General features: G+C 36.9%; 2 protein-coding genes across 2 annotated transcripts; both read right to left on the reverse strand.

Moving 5' to 3' along the window:
• Nucleotides 1-4475: 4475 nt before the first annotated feature.
• On the reverse strand, nt 4476-11203 carry LOC106647768 (alpha-tocopherol transfer protein-like). The gene is made up of 7 exons (XM_014364299.2): nt 11181-11203; nt 9090-9367; nt 6568-6659; nt 5578-5823; nt 5071-5265; nt 4788-4959; nt 4476-4711 (listed from the first exon to the last, which is right to left on the reverse strand). The coding sequence occupies exons 2-7, from the start codon at nt 9307-9309 to the stop codon at nt 4677-4679; spliced, it is 960 nt and encodes a 319-aa protein (XP_014219785.2). The 5' UTR covers nt 9310-9367; nt 11181-11203; the 3' UTR covers nt 4476-4676.
• A 1307-nt stretch (nt 11204-12510) lies between these two features.
• LOC106647767 (clavesin-1) lies at nt 12511-17486 on the reverse strand. The gene is made up of 5 exons (XM_014364298.3): nt 17085-17486; nt 14416-14759; nt 14060-14188; nt 13760-13994; nt 12511-12715 (listed from the first exon to the last, which is right to left on the reverse strand). Exons 1-5 carry the CDS (start codon nt 17212-17214, stop codon nt 12681-12683), a joined length of 873 nt encoding a protein of 290 aa, XP_014219784.2. The 5' UTR covers nt 17215-17486; the 3' UTR covers nt 12511-12680.
• Nucleotides 17487-17801: the final 315 nt, after the last annotated feature.

Here is a 17801-nt window from a genome sequence, read left to right on the forward strand (position 1 = left end):
ACTGAAAGTTAGAGAAAATTGTAAAAACAAAACGTTTTTTGTATCATAAACAAGTTTTACGTGAAGATATTAATATTCATGAAATAAATCGTTTGCTAATAATTCAAGTATAGTTTCGTGCATACAATGAACTTTATTATACGAAAAAAAAAAAATTGGTTAGGGAAATGAACATTTTTGTCAAATTTTGAAACAAAAAGTTTCTTACCATCGAATATTTAATTTAATGATTATTCATCAGGATACAGTTAACATACAATTATATGCGTCTTTTAAGGAGAATAAAAAATAAAAATTGACATTGTGGCTGAATTGAACCGATTTTTTTACAATAAAAAATCAACTAAATTCTACGAGTATTGATCGAAAGTAATTTGAATAACAATGGATATCATTGACGTCTATTGTTTTTTAAGCTAATTATATAAAATAAGTACGACTATACTTTATGCAGCGAATAATTTTTTTATTTTGATATGGTTGTTACGAATAAAATTTAAGATCTATAATTGCTGGAAGAAAATCTTAGTTATAAAAATCGCACAAAAGTGAATTTAAGATTTTACAAAATTTTGTAAAAAATCCAAAAACAAAAAGATTGATTATCTGTTGTAAAAGTTGGATTATTAACACAGCCATGATTTAATTTCAGTTGATACAATTTTTACAGTTGAAATATTCTACGAATCTCATTAAATTTAAAGGAAAAGTATATTATTGATATTACACATTAGAATAATCAAATTCGGTAAAAGTTTTGTAAGTTTCAATGTCAACGGCCTAGCAAAGGAGACGAGGATCGAGCTGAAAAATGTACAGAAACATTCTCTTGAAAAAAATGGAAGTCATCCTTGACCTTGTACTTCTTAGTGACAAAACATTGCGCCTTTTTCTACTAGATCTGCGAAATTGTAGATAAACTTTACAAAGTGGTCTATTATACAATTTCATGCATCATCGTGTTCTACCTCGTAAGCCTAACATTTACAAATATATATGTGTACATAAATCGATGACGATGAACCTACGTAGGCATGAGATTAATAGTGTTCTTCCAGAAACATGTTCTATTAGTATATTTCGATTTCGTGCTGTGCACTTTGACAAATTTAAGTAGATAGAATTCAAATTTCTACATAGTATACCAAATCACCATGAACGTTTCGTCGGGACTATCAATCCTGTAATCCAATAGAATATTTTTCCATCTAAACTTACGAATAGTAAAAGCATTTCTAAAAATAGTATATTCAACATTTATCAAATGGTTATGAAATCGTTTTAGATACTCCATTAAATCAACTACCGGTTGTGACAAAATCATTTTATTTTAAAGAGTAATCACAATGATTGAAGATGCTTAAAGATATCATCTGTTGTATCTGAACAACAAGATTTTGTGTCAGACAAAGTTAACTAAATAATGAGAACCATAAACTTGGTTATTCTGAAGATATTCTACATGTGAATACTCGAATTATCAAGTTTGTGGTTATTATTTATTAGTTAATGAAACAGGATATAATAAACACATGTATTTGAATGACGCACTTTTCTGCTCTTCTAAAGCTAATTTAAAGTTTTTCTACGCAAAGTAACAAATGGCCTACAACTATAACTTTTCGACTGCTATATAAAATGATTGTAATAATATTGCTTTGGCACTAAAAGATAAAGTCTTATTATCAAAAATATATATCGTATCTACTTTGACAATCGATCTACGCAATGCGTCTGATGTATATGATTAAATACACAATCTATATATTTCGGTGACTATATGAACTAAAATTGTAAACTTTATCAAATAAATGAAAAAAGTATATGTATATGATGAACAATTGTTTATAGTACCTGTAAAATTATATAAAAAATATACAAGATAAATATTGTAAAAACGTCCGACTATAAATAAGTATGGATGAATATGTAGAGTCAATGTACAATGCAACTTTTGAGACGATGCCTATTCTCTACATATCTGTGCTGTTATTGTTCATGCTCTTGGTCATGTGCACGTGAAATACATATATTATAATTGTGTAATAGACAATCGAAAATCGCGCGCATCGAGTTAAATAAATATACTTATTTTTCTTTCAATATACATGGTTACTGTATTTACTAATTAAAACGAAGTAGAGATTTAAAATTTTATTTTCATATAGTTAGGATTAGAGAATACCTTGAAAACATTTTTCCACTGTGAAAGTGACAAAATATAATGATTTATGTACGCGCTAATAAAATCCAATAGAAGTTCAAGCTGGTCTAAACGTTAAAAATAATAACTATGTACAATGCCAAAAAAAAAAAAAAAGTTTAAAATTGTGGAAACCGCTTTATGTAAAATAAAGTTTAAGAGATCCATAGTAAAAATATTAAATGTGGCTTAGCGACACTACGTAGAAATAAGCGTATTTTATTATAAAATTACAGTTAGTATTTGCTATCTAAAAAACTAATGGCAAAACATTTTTATCACGGCCGTGTTTTTTAATGCGAAGTTGGAAACTGAAAGGCCGAGATGAACAATAATCATTCGGGACCTAAAATGTAAATGTTTTACAAACACCGATGGCAGAACACCAGTAAGCGTAAAAAAAAATTCATGAATATTACGATTTTATCAACATGGCAGTAAATCTTTCACATAGTTTTTACTTTCAAGATTATTTTTAAATCAAAATAATTTGACGTAATCTAAAGAAACCCGTGTATTATTCAAACTACACCTTCACTTTTGTGAATAATTTATACTCTTGTTTTAACTTATTTTTGAAATGTCTTATTTTTAACTGCACATTAAAATACATACTAGCGGATGATAAACTTTTATTTCATGTAGCCATATTGCTACAACATGAAAAATATTTAACAGATTTATTAGTTTTTAATTAAAAAATTATAACGTGAATTAAACTTTGGTTAAAAACTGTAACTTCTAAAAGTGAATTAAATGGTTTTTTCATACTCACAAAAAAAACTGTTGACACAACTATACTAATAAGCGTTAGTACAAGGTTACTGTTAAAGTAACCTGAAGATTATCGCTGGGAAAGAAAGCCCTTAATAAATTTAAGAAAAATAAGATAATTAAAAATAACTGCGGTTAGAAATGTTTGTAAGAAATTTATGTGGTGTTATCCCCATTTAATGTTGAATGTTGAGTGTTGAGTATATGTAAAACGTAAAAAAATATGTTGAAGGAAAAAAATTTTCTGAAAATGAAAAGAAAATTGCCTATTGAAGCTGTTAAATAAAAATGTTTCCACTTATTTTTCAACTCAACCGTAGTTGTATTGAGAAAAACGTGTCTATTAATCGAGGTAGAATGTTATTTTTAGTCGTACATGATGTATAGCAACATTATGACGAAAAAAGGAATCAGAATTTTTCTACCCTTGCCCATCTAGCGTTGTTTTGTCCGCTATGTAAAACCAAATAGTGAACAAAAATTCTTGCTAATCGCATGAGCACACTGTTTATTCTCAAAACAGAAAGCTTATTGTAGCTATGCACTCAGCATATTTTGCAAACAGCGATATTTATAAATAAATATATACAGAATACGATAAAAATATAGTTAAGACTGTAAAAATGTTGAAAGAAATTTCCTAAATGTTTATCGAAAAAAAGTCTATAAAAATACGAAGCTATTTAAAAAACGTTCTTTATATTTATACACATTATGATTGTTAACGTACATACGTTTAGAGAGCGCATTTCATAGATTTACGAGAAATGTCAACATCATCATCTCTTTTCATGTGCACAATGACTACTAGATCAGTGAATTTCCATAAAAATTGAATCTACTCGATGAACTACCAGATACCTCGTTCGAGCAGCATTATCCTCCAGTCGAACTATAGTTATTAGTGTAAAGGTGGTTTCTGCTAAAGTGAACAAATGAATGCTGTATAAAGTAAAGATTGTGAACGAATACAGTCTCAAAATGTAAATAATTATTGTTTTTATTTACACAACCTACTTCAGACAACTACGAAAACTCAATCTAGCATCTGAAAAAGTTCTTACCATTTTTTCTGATACAACTCTTTTTTTTAATAATTTATTTCGAAACTATCAAAAAAAAAAAAAAAAACTTTGCAGCAGTTTACAGTACAAACCTTGTCCTTTAATTCTTTCTGGAACTTTTTAGTAATAAATTTCATGTATTCTTAAATATTTTTGGAAAACTTATAAGCTTGATATTTTTGTCCCCTATTTTTATTTTTTATTTTTTGCTAAATTTATTTACTTTTAGTTATCTTTTCATAATATTAAACTTTTTTTTGTAAGGTGAGAAATACAGCAAGAAACCGAAAAAATTCAAATTTTTTATAAAATATATTTATTAAATTTGTGAACAAAAAATTATACAAAAAATTAATATCCAAAAAATATTATTCTAATAACAATTATTGGTGACGAATCTTACCGTTCCATTTAGTAATTATTGTCTTAGATAAGGAATGTTCTTAATTCTTCACTATAACTACAACTCGCTCGAAGTTGTATTTTTTTACAAATTGCTTAATACTACTCATCATTCATGCATATTTTATTCACGCACAGCCACTCTCAAACGAGATTATACATATATTGAATTACGCCACCCGTTGGAGATCCATCTTTTTATATGCTAAAATTTCCTTGACATCGCGTATTCCTTACGTTTTCGCAGAGTAACCGTATTTGTTGGTTTCTAAAAAAACACATTAGATTAAAAAAAAAAAAACTACAACCAATGAAAGGAGAAAAAAAAAGTGCCCATTAATTACCAATGAAATTATCTTCGAAAGACGCAATGTAGTTGACGAACGGCTCTCCGATCGGTTGGTCGGGAAAGTCCAGTTCGCCACCGTATTTTTTGGGCAAGGCTTTGGCCTCGATGTGCTTCATCAGCCCTTCTCTGTCCGATCCATGAAAATGTATCCTTTTCCTCAATTTTTCCTACAAGCAAACGATACACAACAACCATCACCATAAAAGGTACACGAGCTCTACTCGGTGACGTGACGCAAAACTCGTCGGGCGATCCTCTGTTGCATCAAGTACACGTACCTGCATGAACGGCTTGAAAAAGGCGAAGACCATGCCGAAAATGAAAGGCTGGTTGACCACGTGGATGCCCTTGAGCCGGCACGGCAAGCAGTTCTGCACAAAGTCGACGACCGCCGCGGCGAAGGACGGCGTGAAGTACGTCACCTGGGAGAGCGCGAGTCCTTCCATGTCGAGGATCACTCGGACACCGCCCACCTGAGGAAAAACACCTTTTGTCTTTAAATTTTTTTATCGCGAAGCCTAATGGAACATCGGCAACCGGTTTTTTTTTATTTTTGCGATTGCGGGTATCTTCATTTTTTTCACGATTTTTATGTTTTTGGAATTCGATAAACAACCGGTGGTTTGCTTATGCACGAATAAAAAGTGTTTTGGTCTCGCAGTGGAAACCTACGAGCATGCATTTATCAAGCAGAATAATAATAATAATAATGGTATTGGTGATTCAACATTTTTTTTACATCTTTGGAACAAAAAAAAAAAAAAAAAGAAAAAAAATTGAATTACCTGGGATTTGGGCTCGGCGATGGCGGCCTCGAGGAACAGTATGACGCCACGGAATATCTGGTCGAGGGAGATCTCCTTGGGCTTCCACTTTTTGCCGCCTTCGACGAGGAAGACTCGGACACCGTCAGCAGTACGACGTGGAATCGGTAAGAGTAATCCAGACATCAGCACCGCTCGTTCGTTCGAAGGTGTCAGGTTCGCGCAGTAGCGCGGGTGGCTCTGGCGAAACTTGTAGAAGCGCTTCATCTGTTTCCATTTGAAGTTGATTAGTCATGGATTACGGAAAAATATCTCTCAAAGTACTGATTTTTTCCTACCTCGCGTTATTTCTTATTGCGTGCAACATTTATTATTATTATTATTATTGATTTTTTTTTTTTTTTTAATTTAATTGTATCACAACGCAATAATGAGTTTGCAAGAATGTGGTCGACACTCGTCTCGGTACGAAACACCTGATACGCGTGTTACGTAATGCACCATTCAGGATTGCGATTAAAAAAAACCGTCTAATGTAACGAAGTCGATTGAAATGATCTCTTTTTGTTTTGAAATTTCAAATAAAAAGTGGACCGATTTTTTCGACGTTTTAAAACAACATTTGTCGTCGAGAGTGTTACAACAGCGCTATTTTGGAATCGCATGGTCTAAAAGTTTTTTTTTTTTTTTTTATTGAATACTTAACAGTAGAACTGCGATTTCTCATTGTTTTAAAATCTTGATTTTTCTTTATTCATAGTCATATTTTATACTTGCAAAATTCAATCATTTGCTTCTGATGTAAAAAGGAAGCTAATCACTGAATTTCAGCTCACTTGGATAAAAATTATGCAATCTAGTATCGACACTTGATTACGCACATTATTACATAATAAGTATCCATAACATCCTCACATTGGATTAGACATTTTTTTTACCATTTAATTAGTTTACATTTTTAGTTAGAGAATCGTTTCTATAGTGAGGAAAAAAAATCGATGTTTGGCTTACCAACTCAAAAGCACTCTTTGGATACCATTTGCACGGCCGCAAGAATCTCTGGAGGAACTCCCTCGAGGTAGGTACGTAGAAGTTGGGTTCAGCTGTAAAACAAGGCGATTTCATTAAGAATTTGCCTGAAACTTTACTAGGAAGAATCATTTTATTTTTTATCCGTTAACTTGTATTTGATTTCGACAGTTTAATGATCACCGTTGAATCGTAAAATAAACAAACAGTGCCATTATGTGACTATTTACGCTGCATGTTTTTTTATCAACGGTATAAAGTTTAATCGCACTGTATGGTTATATGATTTCATTGAATTTGAAAGTGTAGAGTTTTAAATTACTGTTGTATAACGAGCTTGTGCCATATTATTAATTTTAAACGTTAATACACTGGAGGAGTTGAAAATAATAGATTCATTATGCCATAAATATTGCCAGCTAGTTTGTTCAATCGATGTAATACTAAAAGAGGAAACACGTGTATCGAAGAACAATGTCGTTGTGATGCACAGCAATTTTTGCTAAAAATTTGAAAAAATTACAATGCACATGCTAAATAGTTTCGGAAGAACTATTTATACATTTTTCCAACTTGCTTAATTATTTCCAGTATATGATGATGGGAGATACTATTTCGAATGAAATTAATGTATTTATAATGCAATTGGTTCAAGCTATAATCAGAGACTAAAATAGCATTCATTGGAGGATGCAAATGAAAATTATTTTTAGTGCATGATTAAGACGTATCTTGTAAATGGAAAAATGCTGATAATCATTATAAATTAAACAGATGATTCATAAATTCCGTTATATTTTATTGTTGAGTTACAATAACATACAAGTAACCGACAACATAGTAAAAATACAGATAAGGATATTCGTGCATGCAAATGTGTTATACGCTTAAGCTGAAATGGAATAAAAATAAATATGATGTAGTTTTGACTTTTTTATTTTTAATGTAACTTCTTATGCTCGTGTGTATCGTATACACACACAACATAAATCGTACTCAACATGCTAAATTTCAAACTAAAAATTTTTTTTTCAATGAAATACAATACAGTTGCTGATCATTTTGGCTCAATTTTTAAGATGAATGCACCAGAGACGATTGTTAAAAAACTTCTCGTGCATACCAACGCTGCAAGTAAAATGCCAGAAAAAAAAAAAAAAAAAAAACACATGTAATCAATCACGCATTGATCCTGGAACCCGAATAAACGCAGATATTTTTACTTCCTTTCGTTCGTCATATAAATACATATAAAGCGATCTTACGCAATGACCGCATAGCCGCGATTTTTTCTGAAATCGAGTTTAGGCGTATACTATTAACACGCCTCTACTAAAGCACTCAAATCCGAGTACATGTTAGCCCGATTTACAGGAACTGCCTTGCGTCATACCTGGATGCGTTAATCTGTTTCTTTGAAATTTCCTGGCTCGTAAAACTTGGCATGAATAATAAAGGACGGTGTCAAAAAACCGGTAGATCGCAATGCTTCAACTTAGTTAGTGTAGTAATTTGTTGTCAGTTGAAAAAAAAAAATCCAACTCTCCTCAACCGTACTCGAGTGCTTTTCCACGATTTTCTCTAAAAAATTACGTAAGCCGAAATGAAAAGGTACATCGTAAAAGGATTACCCAAATTTTTCATTGCGCAACGTGTGAGTGTATACGCCACACGCAATCCACAAAGTCTTATTACCACCGCAATGAAACCCCGTGGTGTAAACGTGTACGCGGCTGTGGTAAAATTTCACTTTCGACGGCTGCAGCCTGTGGCTCGCTAATACCTCGTACAGTTGATTTTTCCCGTCACAAGCGGGTATATACACAAAAAAGCAGATGCAGGTTTCCCCCCCTATAGGCGCGTTAGAGAAATCGAGAGAGAAAACAGTCGTGCGGCAGATGACTCTTTGGAGATACCGCGAGGTTGAATAATTCGCGGCGATTCAACTCTTGTTTTCGTGTGTATATATATATACCTACGCTCGGAGAAAGTTAAGTTTAAGTACATTTATACATACGTACAATTGTCCCTCTCTATCGCTGCTGTCAGTCGGCGGGCGTTGCGCAATTCATTGTATTTAAATTCTCGAAACAATTTCAGTCGCGCGCGATTAGCGAACTAATAGTTTCGAATGATAAGCTGGAACCTTTTTTTGTTTGAATATTCAAACGTCATTTGAACAAAACAAAAAAACAATACGAGACGCGACCTTCCTCCTCTTCTCGGTGTCCGTCAGGCGGCTCGGGCACAAAAAATTGATTTGAAATTTGATTCCAGCATGCGAATGTCAAAATATTCCGAGAGACGGAAAGAAAACTGGTTCGTGGGTCGTAAACTTTTATACGCAAGCAGCCACATGGAAATGCACTTTGGCACGCGATTATTCGGATGATAAACGGTCGTTGAAAAGTGCCATTAAACCACCACTGGTTTGTCCGTTTGTTTTTCCTCAAATCCTTTGAAGCTCTTGAGAAAAAAAAAAAAAAAAAAAAAAAAATTGCTACCTTCGATAAGTTCTCGGAGCATTTGAAGGGCCGGTTCGACGTTCTCGGGAGTCTCGCGGAGCTCCTTCGCGGCCCTGTCCAAGAAGTCCTTGTCCAGAGGCTCCACCTCGAACTTGAACTCGATAGTGCCGATCATTAGTTTCGGCAGCCGCTTCACTTTGTCGTTCAGCGTCAGTTCCTTCGTGGCTTGCGTCAACACTTCCTGCGCCATCGTCGACATTTTTCCCCCTTTTTTCTTCGCCTATGCGCGTACACGATAATGCACTTCCTGTACGGTCCTGCGTGTGGGCGATGAAACAAAAAAGTTTATGATTGACGTTTTTTTGGTTCGGTGCCTCGAGTGATTTTTTTGTTTGTTTTTTTTCATACGCAATAGGATGTGGGTCGGGAAAGTTGGGATGGTGAAACACAGGATTCTCGGCTCTTTGGTGGATCGCGCGAGTTGTTTTGTAACGTCGGCAGGGCCGGAGATCTGGAAACGCCGTTTCGATCTTCGTTCAAACGCGCTGATTTTTAACTACATGCTTTCACTTACAGTTGGGCCACCGACATGGGGACGACTTTGTAAGGTATGGGACGCGATTCTAAATACTCACGTACGGACTGTTTCGTGCGTATACGCACAAGCTAACGAGTGTCAACGACCCGAGGGACCACTCGCGTATTTCGAATGATAATTTAAGTACGCCGTATACGTTTAAAAGCTAAAAATAGTGTATAGCTTGACCTTTACTCCACTATAACTCTTTTTCGTTGAGGTTCGAGCAGAAAAAGTGATACTTTTTTTTTTTTTTTTTTTTTTTTTTATCAATTAGTTTTGTTAGTTTTATTTTCTTTAATTCGCGTAATTTACAAACGAGCAGTAATTAGCACACTCGTGAACGCGAGACGAATATATGGAACTCCAGCGTGTCTTGTGGGAAAAAAAAAAAAAAAGAAAAGTAAAATTCCACGTAAGGAGTACCGCATGGAACAGAGTGACCTCGTCAATTAATGAGACAAACCAGCTCTACCTCTTTATTAGCATTATTGTAGTAAGAGTTTGATGTATTTTGATCTAGTCGAGTGGACGTTTCAGCCGAGATCGTTTGAATAATTGAAAGAACGACCTTTGACTTGGAAAGTCGTGACTACTTTTTTTTTTTTTTTTTTTTTTTTTATGGCATCAGAACAAGTTACGCTCGTTTTCTGAAAGGATCGGTATGGAGCTACAATTTCCAGTCTTTCAGCTCCACTTTGGTTTTATCAATGAAGCAATAAAATTACACTTGATCCAATTGAGGAGTCATGCAACAATGATCACGAGATAATGGAAACAATCGTCGTTGCACACGTACATGTATTTTCCTCAATTAAACGCCATCAACCGATCGAACAGTTTATCTACATGTGGATCGATAGAAAAAATCAATGTTTTCAAAGGAAATGAATTTTTACGTTTGAATAGATTTGTAAAAAATTTGAAACTCGCGATTGTTACCGATCACTTTTGATACAACTAAAAAAATATCCGATTTTTACCGATCACACTCTATACTGTACACGATTCACCGGGCCAAACAAAAAAAAAACCAAGTAGACGCAACTTTTCATCCCACAAGCCGTCTATTCGATTCTCCGATTTTACCTATCACATTTACTTGATTCATTTGTAAAAGATCGGTAAGACCGAAGGAAAAAAACTTGACCAAAACATTCCTTTGTTACACTTTACTTGCATGCAGGTACTTGATACAATTATCATCCAACGCAATCGATGATGTTCATCCAAGAGAACAACATAAATTAATCCGTCGAACCGATTCACTGCCGTAACGAGCAAAAATTGCAACGCGAGTACGTAAGTACAAACAACCGTAGGATGCTCCGGAGCAAACGAGCGGATTCCCCATAGCCGTCAAGAGTGGAAGGGCAACGACACGAAGAAGCAGCAAAGAGAGGAGGCCATAATGCGGCGAGGGGGCCCAGGAATGCAAGAATCAGCAGCCCAAGGGCCTCACGTTACAAAGCAGCGCAGTATAGATCAAGAGGGAGAATATAATATGTATCAAACAGAGGATGTGGGTATAGGTAAGGGGGAGTCGGACCCACCGGTGCCTCGTCGACGAGCTCGCGCGAAGGACTGCTTCTCCGTCGCTGCTCCGGTACCAATATACGGCTGCCACGGGCCCCCCCTCCGCGCTCTCCTCCCTCGCCAGCTGACCCGACCGGCCACTTCTTTTTCTCTCGTCCCTTTTTTTTACCATACGCGTTCTAGACACTACACGTATCATGCGAGCGCGTCTTTGACGTGCCAACTGAGAGTTTTTTTTTTTTTTTTTTAATTACACACTGAAACAAACACTCGTTTGATATATACATTATTTACCAAAAATATTCTCTTTGCGTACATTCTCGTTTGAAATAAACATTTTTCCCAAAGGGGGAATATGTGCAATGTCTCGTTTCAAGAGATCCACTTGGAACAATTTTGTAATTGATATATTTCCTTGATTCTAAGAAACTCTTTTTGAAAGGTGATTCTTTTTTTTTTTTTAAATTAAATCAAAGATTGTTTAACAGTAACGGGCATGGTTGGCATTAAAAAAATATATATATGTATAGTTAAGGTGATTCTTATTTTTTTTAATTAAATCAAAGATTGTTTAACAGTAACGGGCATGGTTGGCATTAAAAAAAAAAAAAAAAAAAAAAAAAATATAGTTATTCGTTGTGTAGCCCGTGCACCTACTCTATAGATTTTTCACCGTCTCATCGAGCTCGCGGGCAAATGTTGCACTCTTCATTCGTTTTAATGGCACAACCGCGGGGGCAATTAAGTACAGTAGAGTTTCTCGACGATTCTCGATATGAAAACCGAGCGCGAGTCAAAAGCGAGGCCCGGGCCCTCATTTGAAATTACAAAGCCCCGCCGTCCATGTTTATGCAAACCCCGTTTAAAGTATACGTATAAATTGCAGCCCCTCCCCCCTACCCTGGTTACATAAGGTGTACTGTTTACGCGTGTGCTACGAGTGTACGTGTGCTTTCTTTTATTGTACGCATAGGCAATGCCGTTTTTGAAATTGCTTGCTTAATTTGGTTGTTTGACCAAGCAATTAGAATATGTGTTTATCGATTACTCTAACTTGCGCGTGTTTTTCTTTCTTCTCCTTTGAAATCCGAGAAATTTTACCAGAGAGAGGGAGAGACTTTCTAATTGACGGTGTTCCGAGTAAAATCTTCCTGAAGATGATTAGCAGTTTTTTTCTTCTTTCTTTCTTTTTTTTTCCGAAGAATTTCGTTGGCGCGAAAAAAAAGTACGCATCCGTACGACAAGTAGGTACATACTTTGGAATAATCGAGGCTATTTTGTAGTTTCAACCACGTTAAATTAAACTTCTATTAAAACGTTAACAAGCATATACTTATATATTATGTGTATACATAAGACCGATAACATAACATGAAATAACATATACAATCAACAACGCTGTACGTATAACAAATTACATTGATTTAGTTGACGATGTAACGACACATTGAATCAAAGTGCAGCTCTCAAGTTGTTTCGGGTGGACACTATGGCGTTACCGTTGGGCCGAAATCTCTCTATTCCGCCTTTTTGTACCCGTACTTGTTCATTTCTGCAACATAACAAAAATACATGACTACTAGTAAAACACACATGATATATTCGACGCCCGAGTGGCAATAAAAAATAGTGTATATATGTATAGTTTGGAAGATTGTTTTTCCTGATGAAAATAAAGAAAAGCCATCACATGTACGTTGCCGCGACGTACGCGCAGTCACGGAAGCGCGTCGTGCAACTCCTCTTTCCTTTCTCCCGTCTCAACGAGTCAAAAATACTGTATACATAATAATGTGAGCACTCGACCTTCCACCGCAAGTATAGGACATACGTACTTTCGTTTTTTTGTTTTTTTTGTTTTTTTTTTCCATCCCGAGCTGTCAAATACGCGGCGGTTGGACCATTAGCGAGCGAAGCGATTGTCTTTTTCTCCTCCCCGCGGGAATTTTCGTGTCGTTGCGCAAGCTCTCAGGTATACATGAACCTCGCGCCTTCGGCTACACCCATTTGTTTGTTACGCACTGGACCGATTTACGTAAGCCGTCGATGATCGATTAGGCACCGTCAATTGTTGTTGTCCGTGTACCCATCAGTCAGTGACATTAGGTTGTGAGTTGTTGATCAACCGAAAACTTTGACATTTGCGCGTTGCGTATACAATATACGCGCGCGAGGCCGGTTCGTTAATTGCACAACGCGCGGCCCTAGGGCTATAGTCGAATTCGGTCTTTTTTTTTTTCTTACACGCAATGGTCGACCTGCAACAGGATCGACGCTCTTTCATATTATTCGATATCTGTTGATATGTGTATAATAAAAAAAAAAAAAAGCGCGAGCAACGCGTAGCTGTATAAATCTCGTGAAATCGGGTGCAAAGGTCGCGCGTGTGAAAAGTATCATAATTGTCTTTCGTAACGTCACTACTGTATCGGTAACATTTGTTTTTTCTTCATTTCTCGAGCGTTTCGCTGATTAGACGCGGCTGATGACGCTCGCCGATTAATCTCGGTTCAGCATCGATCGACCTCGCTGCGATTGGCCGGCAGTGACTTTGAATGGCGATGCGTGCGGTATAGCTTCCATTTGGTTGGCTCACCTCTTATGTGGTCCTCGTACTTGATGATTGTCGGGTACCAATCGGCGCTCGTGTAGTCGATCTCGGGAAGCTGGCCGCCGTAATTTTTGGGCAAGTGCGAGGGGACCATGTGGGCGTGCAGCGACTTCATCTTCGTGCCGTGGAAGTACATGCGGCTCTTGAGCTTTTCCTTCACGAACGGCTTGAACATCTGCCACACCATGTTGAAGAGGAACGGCTGGTTCACGTAGTGCACCTGGAATTACCGATTTTTTTTTTTTTTTTCATGCGTAGTACGGTACAAGAGGTTGAGCTGCGTACCTCCTTGAGACGGAGGGGCATGGCTTCCTGGATGAAACTGAGAAGCCTCATGCTGAAGGACGGGGTCAGGGCCAGGACTTGCTTCATGGAGAGACCGTCAAAGTCCATTATGACGACGACGCCGTGCACCTGATGAAAAAACCGGCTTTATTTTTTTTCCCCCGTACCAAACGATATACCGGCTATCAGTCGCCGATCGGGGGGCTTTTGTTTTAAAAATACCGTCAAACTCGAATCGACGGGTTTTATCTTATCGCGGTGATTTAGCAGTCCTTTTGCGCTCGTTATCCGAGGGTAAAAAATATAATTGTTGATCGACGTAGTCTATACATGTATACGAAACGTAGGTAATATACCTGAGTCTCGGGCTCGAGCACCGCGGCCTCGTGGACCATGTAGAAGAGCCGAAACATCTGGTCGGCGCTGATCTTGGACGGGTCCCACTTGCCACCCGCGTTGACTATCATGACCCGCCTGCGCTTGTGGTCCCGGTGTTTCAGGACGTTTATCACGTTGTGCTCCATGAAGGCGTACTTCTCGTCCGAGGGTGTTATGTTGTCGAGGAGGGCTGCATGTTTTTGCTTGAAATCGGCGATCCGCCTCATGAGGGCGAGCGCGCTCTCCGGGTAGTACTTGCACGGGCGCAGGAAGATCTTGAGGAAGTCGTCGTCGTCCGTTTTGAAGTTTAAGGTTTTCTCGGCTGCAACAAGGGGGTAAATGAGTTACGTTTTTTTTTTTTTCTTTTTTTTTGTTCGGAGCATCGGTGTGTAATTTTGTCGAGTGATCGAATCATCGATACCGATTTCGGTTATCTGTTGATCCTAATTGATACAATTATCGCGATTACATGGAGCATTTTTCGTTGCTTATTAATACTTTTCGTAAGATCAAGCTGACGATTAAATTTTACACGGCTAGTGGTAGCCTGTTTAATTAGTAGATTGTTTTTTTTTTTTTTTTTTTTTTTTTTTTTTTTTTTTTTTTTTTTTTTTTAATTTGTCAGCTAATTGTATCTAAATTAACAAATAACGCGATGGAAAAAGATCACAATTTTTTTTTCTTTTGCAAACAAGTCGGTCAATTTGTTCGACTGATTGAGTGATACAAAAACATCTTGTAAGCTCATTTAAATGACAATGCTCGATCGAACAAAAGTAAGAAAAAAGTATACAATTATCAATATTTTTGTTTTTACATGAACAATAGAAACGAACGTTGAAAGAAAAAAAAATTATAAAGCTAATAACAGATAGGCTCGTCAATGTTTATAATAATAATAAATTGAAATAATTAAACAATAAGATAAAAATGATGCAAATGTATGAACAATGAAAATTCGCGAAAAGTTGACGTGAACAGATGAAATCATGATGATTACGTACAAATCCTCGGCTATCTTTTAACGATAACATATTTTTCGCATGCGAGCAATCAAATTTTACTATACTCGGATTTTTATTTTTGCATGATCCAAAGTACCGTACACGTGATTTTTTTTTTCTCATTTTCGAATCACTTCTCATTATTTGACAGAAAAAGATTTCCTGGTCTAACGATGTTCCTCCTGAACCAGCTACCTTTACGAGGAATTGCCATTTTTTATGCGAATAAGTAGTGGATGCACACATTTGATGAATAAATTGAGAAAAAAACAAGTATGGCAATAACCAAATGTTAATTAATAATTTGGTTTTTTTGTTTTTTCTTCTCCAAACAATAACAATTTTACCCATTTTTCTTTCTTCGGACGTGCACCTCTTGTCACGTGCGGCTAAAGAAATCGTGTTTTTCCATTACTTTTTATCTCTTTGTATGCGCGCTCATGCAACTTTTTCAATGAACGAATGATTAATATTGTTTCTTATTGTTGATTTGCGACGAACCCGTCGACCCGCTTTTGCTCTTCTTTGTTCCTTCGATCTATATATACACTACAAGTGTGTGGTTTGAGAAAAAAAAAAAAAAAAAAAAAAGTTGTCAGTGTTTACTATTTTGCGTACATGTCTTGCAGCCGTGTCAAGTAGATGAATGACTCTGGTAAATCATTCGAAACAATGAATAAAATTGTCGTGATTTTTCAAGGATTACATGCTTAAAATTTTAAGACCACCACCATATATATGTAATACAGTTTAAAAACGCATTACCATTTGGTTGAAAAGCACTTTGCTAGAGCGTGTGGATCTGACGAGGGAAGTATCAATAAATCTTATTTTGAAGAAGAAAAACGTCTAAATTTACGTTTACATGATGACTTTTTGCAGTGGCAGGAGAGTGAGTTATTTGCAGGTAAGTGCGTCACTTGAATTAACAATAACCCAATCTAAGGAGTAAACGAGGACGCAAACAACAGTGGGCGCATGGTAACAGCAATGCATGAAATTAGAATAAACGAGCGAGAAAGTGAAAATCGTTGATAACAACAGTAAATGTGTGTATTATGTGTATGGAGTCGTTCGAGCAAAAGAGGCTGGGAGAAAGAGTCACAATAATTATCTCCTGCACTGACCCAAGGGTACTTTTGCATATCAATTTATATGCCTATTATTATTATTATTGTTGTTGTTTCTGATATTCAAATCTTGGCGAAGATCATGGGTGAGTGGCCGATAACGCAAACTTTGCGGCTAAAAGACCGAGTGTATGTGTACGTAGCTATACATTTGGATGTACTGTTCTTTTCCATCGTTTTTAGCATGAATAACAATTATTTTTCATTCTTGAATTAACGAGGAAATACTTCTGTTGGGATCGTTCTTCCCATTACCGAATAAGTTGATCACTCGATTCAATTAATCAACTAGATTGTTGTTTGTTTTAATCAACAACACGCTGTAACCTAATGACACAAATGTTAAGGTACGACCGACGCAGATATTGCCGAAAAAAAAAAAAAATAAATAAATATAAACACCGCATACCGAGGATTAGATTCCTTTAGCTTTGTGAAAAAATCAACCTGCACTAAATGCACACATTCGATTGAGAAACCAAAAAAAAAAGAAAGAAAGAAATTCCCACCAACCTTCGAGCAGCTGTCTGAGCTTCTGGAGGCCTTCCCTGACGTTTTCTTCGGTCTCCCTGAGCTCCTTCGCCGCGAGGGCCTTGGTCTCCTCGTCGAGGGGCCCGGTCTGCAGTTCAAAGTCCCCCGACATGGCCAACCTCGGGAACCAACGGTCGCAAAGAAAAGAAAGAAGGAAAAAAAATCCAAAAACCGCGCGGGCCCGGCGTATCGATACGAAAATTCGATAGTCCTCACGGTTCGAGCGCCACCGGTGCTTCTGGTGCCGATCTCGGCGACTCCCCGGCTCTTCCTTCACCGGCCCGAGCCCCGCCTCCTCCGCGAACGGCAGCCGACTCCGTCATCTCCGACGGGCTGCCGATTACATTCGCCAGGGAAGCGTCCAGCTCCCGATCTCCCAAAGCCCGGCCGAGCGAGCGAGACGGACAGATCGGTATACGAGGGGCCCCCGCGTGCGCGTGCTCGAGAAATAAAAAAAAAAGATACGTGCGCCCACTTACACCAAAGCACATATTTATAATGTAAGCGCGGTGATGTTGTTGTACACGTACGCGCGCGTGCACGACTCGCCGTTGTCTTATCCGGGGACTGGTCGTGGCAGATAAAGACGACGGCCCCCTCGCTGATAACGACTGAGAGCGCGAACCGATCTCTTTTTTTTTTTTTCATTGTTTTTTTCTTTTTTTTTGGGGGGGGGGGCAAACTATCGGATGCTGTTGG

The sequence above is a fragment of the Copidosoma floridanum genome, unplaced genomic scaffold (assembly GCF_036245765.1).
Source record: "Copidosoma floridanum isolate Cflo_tuat_1 unplaced genomic scaffold, Cflo_Japanese_pri ptg000021l, whole genome shotgun sequence".
NCBI classification, from domain to species: Eukaryota; Metazoa; Arthropoda; class Insecta; order Hymenoptera; family Encyrtidae; genus Copidosoma; species Copidosoma floridanum.

Bases quoted from the DNA above. Each gene is read 5' to 3' on its own strand.
- LOC106647768 (XM_014364299.2), bottom strand. From the start codon at position 9,309: ATGTCGACGATGGCGCAGGAAGTGTTGACGCAAGCCACGAAGGAACTG. The intron at 5,824-6,567 runs GTAAGCCAAACA...AAATGGAAACAG, and splicing joins CAAAGAGTGCTTTTGAGTTG to ATGAAGCGCTTCTACAAGTT. The intron at 4,960-5,070 runs GTACGTGTACTT...GTTTGCTTGTAG, and splicing joins TTTTCAAGCCGTTCATGCAG to GAAAAATTGAGGAAAAGGAT.
- LOC106647767 (XM_014364298.3), bottom strand. From the start codon at position 17,214: ATGTCGGGGGACTTTGAACTGCAGACCGGGCCCCTCGACGAGGAGACC. The intron at 14,189-14,415 runs GTATATTACCTA...TTTTTTCATCAG, and splicing joins TGCTCGAGCCCGAGACTCAG to GTGCACGGCGTCGTCGTCAT. The intron at 12,716-13,759 runs GTGAGCCAACCA...GTTATGTTGCAG, and splicing joins GTACGAGGACCACATAAGAG to AAATGAACAAGTACGGGTAC.